The 13801-nt window shown below is 30.0% G+C and overlaps 1 protein-coding gene across 1 annotated transcript in view; it reads right to left on the bottom strand.

Moving 5' to 3' along the window:
- Positions 1-227: 227 nt before the first annotated feature.
- Positions 228-13801, bottom strand: part of LOC100570077 (phospholipid transfer protein C2CD2L) — a gene marked incomplete at its 3' end in the record, with an annotated part of 128466 nt that continues 114892 nt past the window's right edge. Inside the window, 5 exon segments of the mRNA XM_003246762.4 lie at positions 228-420; positions 2119-2227; positions 2335-2431; positions 7113-7322; positions 11450-11629. Coding sequence (XP_003246810.2) covers positions 228-420; positions 2119-2227; positions 2335-2431; positions 7113-7322; positions 11450-11629 — 789 coding nt within the window.

Raw genomic sequence — 13801 nt, 5'->3', positions numbered from 1 at the left:
ATGGTATGATCGCAAAAGTCCAAATTTGGTCCAAGTCCGCGTTGTACGCCACTCGCTTACCCGCATTGTCATTAAATTATTATTGCTATACACTACGCTACGTCACGTGCTTACCGAAGGATCTGACCGTCAGAAAGTTACCTTCTTTCTGTGTCATAATTTATATTACGTTTCTCAAACAAATAAAATAAACGATTTCGTCGTGCTGGCTATGGGTTAACACTCACTTCTAACGTGAGAGTGCCGGAAACGGAATCGTCTTGATACGGTCGTGACTGGAGCGACAGCACTTGTCTCTGGTAGGGGTTGACGAGCAGTTCTTCGACGCTGACAATGGCCAAGCCCATAAACTGATTTCCTCCGTTCGGGTTGCAATCGTACACTTCGAACAATATCTCCTCGGTCGTCCGGTTCAGAGTGCTTGAAACAACCAAATACAATATTACGAATCTCCCGGGTCGGCCACCAGGAATGTCCCCCGAGAAATATTCCCGAAATATCGCATCCTCCCCCCCCCCCAAATGCTCGTGGAAATTACTTGATAAAAAGTTATTTATTCAAGTACCTACAGGCGGAACTATAGTACCAGGTGGTTTAAATAATGATGACAATAAAGCAATTGGTTGATACCCCATCATTACACCGACAACTGATTATTTAAGAGGACGTCGTACCCACACGCGTTGTCTCCGTCTTACACACGTGCGACACACCAAATTTCCGTTCACCGGTTTCAATAGTGTGCTGCTGGTTTTGACATTAGAGTGGATTGACCCATATTATACGGTTTAAAGTCAACATTATTATATAGGGCGCAGCGTACGCTCTTATCGATATTATTACTTTTATGTGTGAGTCATTACCTTTTTGAAACTGTACATTTTAAAATGATCACAGCTTACTTAACGTCATTAATATTCATATAATATTAGTATAAATAAAAGCCTACGTTGTGCGTTAGATCAATGGTGAGCAACCTTATTTGATCCGCGACCCTTAAAATTATTTATTTGGATGATACAGCCCCCTTTCCTACCGATATCATGTAAGTGTACTTGATTGTCGTAATGTATAGAACAATATAGTATTCATAAAAAATATGAAATCGTTTATTTTTGGCAATTTTTATATTTCTTAAATTTGACTAATCCAAAATATAAAAATAATTAAATAATTAGAGTTTTAATATTTTTTATATTATAAAATTACTATTTCATCTCCACTTATTTTTAAATGTCTTAATTTTATTATTTCATTGATATTAAAATTAATTGGATTTCTTGTCCACCCTAGATTTTTTCTGGGAAATATTTAAACCGTGCATTAAAATTTGTTTGTTAACTTATTAGATGAGGAGTTATATTTTCTTTTATCTTATTAATATCCAATTATTACAAATTATTCAAAATTATAAGCAATAATACGATTAACCAAACGGCTCGTATTAACCGTGAGATTAAATAAAATTACCGATGAAATTAAATTTAAAAATAACCCATATAATATACTGCGAGATTCAATAGAAATTTTTATCGCAAAATTAAGATAAATTTACGTTGTACAAAATAGTATTGGACTTGTTCATTTGGCGACCCCCGAGTTGCGCACCGCTGCCTTAGGTAATAATCTTACCTTTGAATATTTTACAACAGGTTAATTCACTCTAATATCAAAAATCTGACGGTACACAATTATTGCGACTGGTTTACGAAAACTTACCATGTCGTACGCGTGTAAGACTACCTCTCAAGGGTATAACTCGAATAAGATGCAAATTAAATAAATTTTTGGAATCGTCCTCAAAAGTATTCTCACGGTCCCTCGTAATATTTTAAGGAGATAAATTAATATTTGACATTCTGATCAGTCAGACAGCTATGAGTTTAATTACACAATATTGAAACACTATACGAACAGTATAATAAATATAAATCAAAATATAACACTCTCGATGCGTTCCTAGTGTCGGGAATATTCCTGGGAATTTTCTCGGAGAATTTCCCGGGAATTCGCGCATCGCTTGCCGGGGTGACCTGACCGCTGCACCACTGCTGCGCCAGGTCAACGATGACATTTTATTAGGTACAAAACGATACGAAAATAATAAATTGTATTTACAACATAAAGTTCTCGTTCCACTGTGGCGACGAAGTGTTCTTCTTCGTCGAAGTCTGCTTCTTCTGGAACGGGTCGTCGACTTCGATCACGCAGTACGGTTCGTAACACCCTACGACGAACAAAATATACAAAAATCGTTCCAGCAAAATATTCATACTTAGATGGGTACACGTAGGTATAGGGTTAGAAAAAAAAAATGTAACGGCTTAGCTTAACCTTGTTTGAGTCCGAGTCCGATCGCTTTTATGACTTTGACCATCAACCTTTTCTCTCCTTGCTTCATGACCGTCGATGATTCTATTTTCGGACTCATCTACATTACGGATATGACAATATTACGATATGAGGATATATAACTGTAACTTGTATTCATAATAACGCACATTATAATATCATTGTTTTAAAAATCAATTTATAACTGTCGTTGTTTCATTTACAGTCGTGTGGGCAATACTAATTGTCTTTGAAAACACCTCAACGTTGTCTGTAACTACCTATACTGTCATGGCGCCCATAATATAATAATATTATAACTAATCAAGACTGGGCATTAACGAGTTAAAAGTCAAAACGTCAAGTAATTACCTAACTCATTGCTTTTTTTTAAAATTAATTTTATTTTAATAAGTTACTTTTTTTAAAGATTAACGTGTTAATTTTAACTTGATTTTATTCAAAAGTATCTAAATTAAGTTCATTTTCGTACGAAGAATATTACAAATTATTGAATGAGGTTTTTACTTCGATGTATCATTTTAAATTTCTCCAGTAATTTTTTTGAGCGTAAGAAAAACTATCTAATGAACTGTATTATGTGTCTTGATTTTTTTTTTTTTGCAAATTAGAAAATTAATGAAAAAAAAATATGTGTAACTTTTAACTTAAATTAACTTGATTATTTTCAAATAATTTAATTTAACGAGTTAAAAAAATCGTTAATTGTCCCAGCCTTGGTTATCAGTACCTATACAGTATACAGTCATGGTGGTCGATGCCCATTACCGAATGAATGGTGTACGTACACGTGGCATAAAACCTCACACCAATTTCAAATAACCATAGCTTGGTTACCTACGTAATAATCTATTATAACTATTTACAATTTCGACTGATAATATTGCCAATAACAAAATTATTATATACATGATTGTTATTCACCAAACATTCCCTCCCCTCATATAATTTTCCTTTAATAATGAATTTATTCAAATTCTGATTTTTGGAATTTTTTAAATATATACTCAAAGCCTATTTATTTCGAATTCTTGAATTTGTTTGTACCACTACATGAGTAGTGTCCTGTGGCAGTACAAACTTTTGATACTAAGTGAGAACCTCTTTTTTTACTTTAAACTATATAGGCAGCTAGTGGATAATTTTTTTTTAATTTTGATATACCGAATTCAAAATTTTAACGAGCAGTAGTTAATAAATTGTTTATAATTAGGATAATATTACTTGATCAATGATAATAGTCCTTAAAATGGTTGCAAAAATATAAAATTGGTGAAATATTGGATCTTGTATTTATTCAAATCTGACCATTTGTATATCTTCCACAAAAATTCTTTATTATGGACCTATTGTCCTTAGCACACAAAGCCAAATAATTCGAAAACTACTCATACGAACTTTGAATTAGTTCCATGAAAATGTTCAGAAAAATTATCCACCGTATAATTTGCAGTAGGAAAAGGGGGTTTTTATTTGAGAAACAAAACTTCTGATTTCCACAGGACAAAAGAATTTGAAAATATGGTTGTTAAGTATTATCTATATTTAGAAATTCTATAATCAACTTTTAAAAAATGACACTTGTTCATCGTATTCGACTAATTTATCAGACGCTATACTTAAAGTAAAAATCGTTTAAAATATTTACAAATAATCGAGGAAATTACTGCGAAAAACATTACAACTCAATAATTATAATTTCCGATTCCTTAGAACTAATAAAAATTTCGGATGACATGGTATGGCGGTAAGTAAAAAAAAATGTTGCCAAACGATTATTACTGCAAACAGTGACGGGACAGCGTGTTAGTTCTTGCAAAATGTAATGAACATCAACGCGAAAATAACAACGATGACCTGAAAAATGAACTCTAACACACCCGTACTTCAACTGTACAACGGAAAGCGACGGGAAATGTGTATGAAAAGCCGTCGAAAATAATTCGTGATGAATTATCCAGCGCGGAAAACTCACGGGTTCGTTATAAGTGCTCTTCGAAAATCAATGCACAGAGAATGAAAAAAAAAACTCGACCAGCTATTCCAATCTCTTCAACTGACGGCTTAACAAAGTCAATATGCTTTTAATATTAACAATAAATACATAAATCGAAAGAAAAATGTGTCCACGTTATTGAACAAGATGAAGTTATAACTATACAAGCATCGCTCAGAATCGAAAATAATAAAATGATAAATACAATGACATTTTTCCAGCAAATACTTTAAAAATAATATCAGAAACAAAATAAATTGTTAAAATATCAATGTAACAGGCGAAATGTTAAAATAATTTCAACTTAATAATAGATACAATTCGGTTGGAATTTATCTACATTTTCATTATATGTATAATAATGCGTATTATTTTTCGAGTCAATATTGATACGAACATTTATTTTGATTAAAAAAACTCCAACAAGGCACATCATTGTACAAAATATTTGGTGGGATTTAAAATTAAAATTTGAGTATTGTAAGAACATCACACTATTCGGCTTCCATACTGTTATTACTGGTTAGTATGGTTATATGCATATTACAAAAATGTACATATAATATAATAGTAATATTAAATAACTGATTAAATAATATTTATACTAAAAAAATAAATAATTATTGAGAATTCATTGTATAAGCTTACTGGAAATTGTATTATCTGAAACAAAAGTTGTGAGATGAGTACAGATAATATTTGTTCAATAATAAACCGTATTAAAGTAAATAAATTGATAGACTACGTTTAGTTATTATAATATTATTATCATTACTGGTTTTTGAGTAATTTATTTTACATTAGGTTAAAACCAGTTCATGACGAGACTCGTTGTCAATCGATCAATTTAAAATTGTACCTATGATTGCAATCAGCTACATTTTAAAAGCTGAAACCAAATTAGTATTTTCAGCCATGTGCTTTCCCGACATAATGTTGTAATGGTTCAATATTTTTGAACATTGCAATTATTGAACGTACCTAAACATAACGTCATAATCATATCATTGTAAGCGACGTAAGCATATATATAGTTTTCCTAATTTTAGTAGAATAATAATACACTATTCTGACGATATCGAATGGTGCCAAAATGTCTGGTATAATTAGACACGTGTAGTGGTAATATAGTCGCTATTAAATGCACACATCAGTGTCACAGAGAGGTTGTTTCGGGCAAAACTTCAATGGATTCAAATGACGTCCTTATAACTACATGTCCTGCCTTCCGCAGTCCATCGTTATCATCGTGTATGCAGAGAGAATTATATTTCGAAAACATTTGGTCGAATTCCACGGTGTACAATAATTATATTATAGGTACCCAATATAGTACGTTGTGCTGGCAATAACGTTATCGCGTATACCAGAGTGGTTTGACCACTAACACGGTCCTCTCATACTATCCCGTATGTTTTTAACATGATTTATTGATGGAATTTTCAAAATTCTGTACATTTTCGAAAACAACATACAGTCGTAATTTTATATTCCACAGTAGAATAATAATTTTCCGAGTATTTCAATACATCAAAATAGAATTTCGGACGAGTAGTTTAAGAGTTATAAGTGTTTAAAGTTTGTCAATGTTGGTCCACTACTCCACTTATTAAAATTTTAAATACTTATCTGAAATTTTATTTGTGCGTATTGAATACTCAAACAAAATTCTGCCTTGGAACACAAAATTAAAACGCTATTTCAATGTTTCATTCGAAAACGTATACAACTTTAAAAAATATGAGGATATACCTAAATTATTAAAAATATTAAATTTTTTTATAAAATGTTGTATTGTGATGACTTCAAACCATAATAGAGTTGAAATATGTGAGTGTCTTTTGTCTATAGGATCACCTGACATACTACTATAGTTATGAGGTTTTCCATACTAGTACCTAGTTTTGGAGAACTGTAGACCTTTACGTGTTCCAACGTACCGATGACTTGAGTTTTACATCGATAACGAATTTTAAAACAAATTTTATTTTTATGTTATGTGTCCACTTTGGACCCTTCGAGCCACATTTGTAATCTATTGATCTTAAAAAGTAAAATTTCACTTAAAACGTAGAAAAAACATTACATATTTTTAGAAATTTCCAGGGCTTGAAACCGATTGAAAAAATGTCTGTATTAGTTTTGGCATTGTTTCCATTTTTTTTTTTTTTTTGGTTTCGTTTTTAAACTATTAAACTGATTACCAATTTTTCCCGATTTCGTTTTTGATTTTGTTTTCCGATTTCAGTTTTTATACTGGTTCCTAAAATCGATATCAAGGCTAACCTAACCTGGACTATTTAAGTTCATTTTTAGTTTATTAATTTATCTGAATCGTGGAACTACACATTCGAATCGACTTTTATGTAAAGTAAACTTTCCAAAATGTTAAGGATACCAAAGATTTTCAAAATAAATACCATTTTTTAAATTATATTTTCTGTTTTGTTTTAAATTATAATACTGGTATCCAATTATTTTCGGTTTTGGTTTCGATATTGTTTTCGATTTTAGTTTTTAATGGTTCATACCGGTTTATGAAATCGGTTTTAAAACCGATTCTAAGCCCTAGATTTCTATAGCAAAAAAATAAAATTTAAAACTTGTTTTATATAAACTAGACTCGACAGACCCAAAATAGACTTCATAATAAGTTTTCAAAATTATTGTCGGACCAAAGTCTGTATGTCAGAACGCGTATAAGGTCAATTTTTCTCCAAAGACATGTGAAATATCCATAAAACAAATCCCGGCGTGTACCTACCATTCGATCGGTGTACGAGTCCAAAGGCGAAGTGGTTGTCTGCTGTTGGCTTTTCATGAAATTCGGAAACTCTGACCACCGGTACAGATCGACCGAAAGGTCTGTCGATCTTATGGCACCGGTCACAATATCCAAGATGACGTCTTGCAGCTGTACTTCGTCCATAGTTTTGCTTTTAATGTATCCCACTTGAGCCAGCGCGACTTTTATCTGAAATTTAAAATCACAATGTTCGTTACGGTCGGTGGTACATGCATTTTATTAAATTGTATAAACCTAAGTGGGTGGTACCGGAGTGGATCAGACCGAAGTGGGTGCTAGGCGATATTATCATTTATCTGATATTGCGAAATACGGCTAATGGGTAGTCATTCAATATGTGACCTGTTACCAACCCGTGTGATCTACTCGTGTTCGTAATTGTGACCTATTAGGTAGGTACCAAGAGGTTGATAGGGCCGTGGACTTTTTTCTCATATCCATCTTAATCACCTTGACAATTGTTGTATAAATTCGTTTCGTTACTTTGTTGTTAGTTTTTTGTTTTGTAAGAATTCTAAAACTAATTTTTTGATTTGAATAATCTCATATAGTGCAATTATCAATAATTGGTTTATTTTGTTTCACACGCGATGAACCGATGACTAAACAAATACTTATGATAACTATTGTCGATAATGAGCATAATCTTATTATTTTCACAGATTAATATATATGAAAATATATTTTATTTTTTCAACCCACGGCACCATTTTGGATATTGGGATTCTAGTACGTAGGTACATATTTTCAACAGCCCCTCTCCTCAAGTTGGAAAATCTTTGTTTTTTTTGCCATTAAATAGTGTGAGTCTGTGCTAAAAATTTTAGAATTTGTGTGAGAGTGTGCTTATTGAAAAATTTAAAACTAATTTGAGAAACTGGAGAAATGTTCCATGACCCCACCCATAAGTGTAAAATAGAAATTTCAGCACTCTTCTTTTACCAAAAATAAGTTCGCGATTTGTGAGACACAAATAGAAATGTTTGCACAACCCCACCCCTAATTATCCATTCAACACTTTTGCCTTTTCTCCAGCCACCCCCCCCCCCCACACTTAAAACAGTGGTGAAAAACCTACTTTTTTTGTCGTTTCGTTTTGCCAAAAATTAGTGAGTAATGAACTTGAATTTGTGTGACTTGAAAACATGGAAGGTTGTCCTATAGTTACAGTGAACTGACTTAAATAGTTCTAATATTTGTGTGGTTATTTACATTTTTGAATTATATTATACGTTTAAATATTTTACTTCCATAAAATATTTTATTTATGAGAAAAATTAAAATTAAAAAAATTGTGTATTTATCTAAAAACGTACATTCGTAAACTTACAGAATGAGAACATTTTTGTAGGTTGGTTAGCTAAATCAAATAATGATAAATAATTTACAAATAATAGCCAATAAGTGATAGCTGTTGATATAATATTATAATACCATTTATTTTTATTTTATTTATTATTATAATCAACGCCAGACGGCTTTTACAACATTACAGACAAGAAGTACATAGATAACAATAAAAAGTAAATTTACACATAGTTTATAAATTAATATAACCATTAACACAGTAATTGGTAAACCTTGGTTGATACTCGTTCATATTGATTATTTTCTATATTTTATATGTGTAATCAATAACCAAATATTATGTTTGAAAGAAAAAAATATATTTTCGATAATTTCAAGTAGACTAAAATTTTCAATATTGAAATTCAATTCTAGTGAACTATTTTAAATTCAAAACCCTACCAACTATACCGTTTCATGTTTTAATATTGCCTATGATATTATCGGCAAACAGAAGGTAGGATGACGGTCGTCTGCGAATAATACAATAAATCATGTAAATATACAAATACACATATTCCGTGCATAATATACAAGTATGTGTATAACTATTAACTATTGTCATCGCGTATAATATTATCATATTGAACTCGGTAATACCTAGCAATACCTACCCGGTATAAGATAGGTCACATACTAAAAACGATTTTCTCTTGATAGGTCACAACATATTATATTCAACGAAAACCGACTAATGAGAAATACAGTTGCTCTGATGCTATTAAAAATGAAAATTGAATTTTAAATTAATATGGTTATAATAATTAAGCGGATGTACAACTGTGAACATCAACCTCTTTGAAATAAATTCACCGAAGGTAAAGCCAATGACGAAACCTCTATTCCGGTAAAATTGAAATGATGTTTTTTTCAACTGTAATTTATATAATCAATCGCATGTATACTTTTATAATATAAAAAATCTAACACAACAGTCGATGATTATTGTGTATAGTATCTACTTCGATTGAAATGAATGTCAAGTTTGATTCGTTAGTTTGATGAAATACCTTTTATCGTAAAGTTTAATGGAAATATTCGCTTTAACGACACGTGTTTTAATCCAGAAATACACAGAAGTAAGTACTTGAATTAAGTAAACACAAATAATTAACATGTTGAGTAAATTTAAAATAATGTATTATTTTAGGTACTCAAAAGTGTTAAAGACAATTATTAAATATTGCTGCAGTATAATATGAAAAAATAATTATTATCATCGCAAATATCAATATAAATAAATAAGTAATACATAGTGTTACAATAGAAGACAGGGAAAATGAAAAATGAAAAATTGATACTACAGTTAAACTTGGAAAAAATCATGCACATATATCATGTATTAAATATAAATGGATATCAAATAATTTAAGATTTACTTATGACTGAAAGTATTTTGAAAAAAATAGTATACGTTTTGAAATATTAACTTAGGTACACCAATTAAGATTGTAATTGTGAAAAATGTAAAAACTAAATTACTCGACTCAAAAACCAATTTTACCATCATCGTTTTTCTAAAAATTAGGTTTACAAATTGGCTATTTAGAATTTTTGACAAAAATGTGCGTAAATTAAATTTTATTCAGTTGAAAATGCTTCGAGCTCTGTATTAAAATGTGGAAATTAAATTTTTATACTGTACATGTAACGCAAACAACGTTAAATTAAAAAAAAAAAAATTTAATATTGATTAGAGAAAATTTTAATTATTGATTCAATGTGATTTTGTGAATTTGAATTAAAAAAATTGACAAAAAAAATGTCAATGAGTATAATGGGTTGTTATTCAGAATGATTCTCCTAGTAGCTCATTCTCTTTATTTTTATTTAATAATGCAGTAATTAAAAAACTAATTTTTGGAATTTTTTTAACACCCATCCTTATAAAGACCATATTTTTATTCTTATATATCCTGAGATTTTTTTTTCTATTATTATAGTGTCTTGTGGAGATAAGATATTTTGTTTTTTAAACGAGTACATTCCTTCCCCCCACCCACAACATTTGCTGTTAATTATATTTTAATTAAATCGAATCACAGTTGATACTTGAGCGATTAGTTTTTGAGCAGTGTAAATTTGTACATCTACTAAGTAAATAAATCCATATAATTACAGGTTTGGAAAATATGGGGGCTTTAATAATTTGAAAGTTTTAGTAATCAATTATGATTAATCCATCAACAGTTATATTTTTTAAAAACGGTGAAATTATTAAAAATATTTGATCTAAAAGTACCTACTATTATATCGTATTTCTTTGTAAAACCTACCGTTATCATTAGGCACGCTTTAACAATTTAAAAACTTTGATACTATTGGTTGGAAGTTTTTAATTAAGTAGATTTACATTTAAGAAAATAAAATTATTCATAAAAAAATTGACAGTAAACAAGAAGAGTTCTCATTTGAAAAAAAAAAAAATGAAAGTTCGTATCAGCATCGGCACTTCTTAAGTAGTACAAAAAAATATCAAAAATATAGTCTTTCGGTGTGCATAATATAATACATAAAAATTCCAAAAATCAGAATTTGAATACATGCATTATTAAAGGAAAAATTGATGTTGGTAGTGAACCGCTTCGTATGTAAAATAAATTGTATACTGTTTACATTTGAACAGCGGTCATGACACGAAATCGTGACTTATTAAATATTTATTTAACAAAATCAAACGAACGACGTGATTTTGTTTTTTTCGAATAACAATGTCAACATTGACGTTTCGCGCTCAACCCAAATCCATATTATAAGCTCTTAACCGTGGTGAATTGGGATTGGGGGGGTTGGGGGGTTAAGCTCGAGGCGCATAACAGTAATAATAATATGTAACACGTATTCAATCCCCTCGATGTCTGCAACGTTTACCGTCTGCGGGAAACCTATTACCACGGCGAATGCACTTAAAGGTCTAATTTAATGTAAGCGAACGCCGTAAAAAATACTTTTGGCCATCCGTCGAATTTGATTTGCCCCCTCTTCTTGCCGGTGTCGCACGATATGTTCAACCGGGCCTGCAACTTGTTGACGTTCACTCGGTAATGCGAAACGTCCACTTTGTCGCCCTTCTGTCGCATCGCCTTCAACTGCATCGCCGGCGTCGCATCGCAGTCACATGTGATCGTCTGCACAGCAAAATCACAATCGTAATATAGGTACATACATGTAAGAACATTAAAGTTGGTTGGGATTCCGAACCGCCCCTGTTACTTTGGCTAGAAACCTGCAGTAATGGTTACCGCGGTTTTGGCGGCGAATCCGGTGTTTAATTTTTTTAAATTTTTTTGAGGAAGGGAATAGAATAAAATATTTCACTACCTATACCAAAACGCACACTGTCTACAATAAGAACAATTATTAATACAACTACAGCTATCCTAGAAGTTAATAATAAATATACCTAAATTAATAAAATTAATAATTAGTAAATGAAAAGCCCATGCTGATATTTCTATTTCAGTGCATATTAAAGCAGTTATTGTGGTTACTGCGGTCATCAAAATTAACAGTCAACCGATTACCAAAACAATCGTTAATAAGTTTAAAATAAATTTCGTTTTTGGACGATTAACGATTGACATTGCATTAAATCGCTAGAGAAGTGCTTCTCAACCTGTTTTACTATTATATATTGTACTAGGTAGGTATATAATATTTCAACAATATTGATTTAATTCATTTTTTTGTCTTTTTTTTTTTAAATGTAACTTACTACTTATTTTTAAATTGTTTTTCTCAATTCACATGAAAATAGTATAACGTAATATATTTACAATGTGATTGTGTTATCATTGTTTTTTAGACATAATTTATTTTCAGATTCGTGTCCTGGAAAGGGTTTTTACTCAAACAAAAACATAATACCTAACTACGTTTGTTGGAAAATGCTGTAATATAAAACACTATAATATATATTATATTCTTGTAATGAGTGATATTTCTTGGGATTATTTCTCACGAAATAATAATAAAAAAATTAATTAATAACGCCTTTAACCATAGTCAACGGATTACCAAAACAATTTATTAATAACTTTATAATAAATGTGGTTTTTGGACGATTAACGATTAACATAGCATTAAATCGCTAGACAGTCGTGCTTCTCAACATGTTTTTTACGACGACGCTCATATTTAGAAAATGCAAATGGCGTCTCATTTAAAACAATAATTATTATAATAAAAAAAAAAAACTTATAAACCTAAGTATACCTAGCACAATATAAATAAACGTTAATCTCTTTTTTTTTTTTTTTTGATGACACATTTTGGTAATACGCGACTACCGTTTGAGAACTACTGCCCCAGAGGAATCGGTAACCGATAATCATATTATCGATATATGGATTATAACGATAAGTGTATACAATTTTCAGGTTGTTTTCTACGGGCATAGCCGTTTTCGACCAAAAACGTACCCTTCCCTTTTCGGCCGATTCACTTTTCGACCAAATTTAAAAAATACGTCGATTCCTTTTTCGACCAAAATCGTACCCTTCCCTTTTCGGCTGATTCACTTTTCGACCAAAATCGTACACTTCCCTTTTCGGCCGATTCACTTTTCGACCAAAACAAAAAGTTTTGTAATATGATATGTAAAAACATACCAAATGATGATAACATACCAAAATATTTTAATATGTTATTCTTTTTAGAAATTTAAAAAAAAATTTATTTTTGTAACAACAAAGTAATGAGTTGCTTTTTTATTTGAAAAGTAAAGTAATTTAATTACAATTTTATTTGAGTAACGAGTAAAGTAACTTAATTACTTTTTAAAAGTAACTTACCCAACACTGATTAATAATAATAATAGGTATTCTATTATATTTTAAAATTTTTTTATATTTTATTTTACAACATTTTATGAAACTTATACTTTAAATAATTTTTAAAATTATAATATACTTATCAGTTTATTATTTTATATATATTATACATATTACTATTGTACTTAATGATTATTGACAAAAACTTTAAATTATTATAATATTATAAATATTTATTTATATATTTTACACATTTTATACAACTTATACTTTTAATAATTTTCTGTAAGTATAACCTAAACTCTAAAGTATATAATAGTAATTATTATCAATAATATTTGCTATTATATAACAACAACTATATACTTATTATCACTTATTAATGTCTTAATATTATATTATACACATTACTATTATACTTAATAATTATTGACAACAATTGTATATTATGTCATTCTTTTTATAAAATATTATACACAGTGTGACATATTAACACAAAACTAATGTTAATAATATATAGGTATTCTT

This window comes from Acyrthosiphon pisum, chromosome X (assembly GCF_005508785.2).
Source record: "Acyrthosiphon pisum isolate AL4f chromosome X, pea_aphid_22Mar2018_4r6ur, whole genome shotgun sequence".
Classification (NCBI taxonomy): Eukaryota; Metazoa; Arthropoda; class Insecta; order Hemiptera; family Aphididae; genus Acyrthosiphon; species Acyrthosiphon pisum.
The sequence above is the reverse complement of the archived record's forward strand: the minus strand, read 5'-3'. Positions and strand labels throughout refer to the sequence as shown.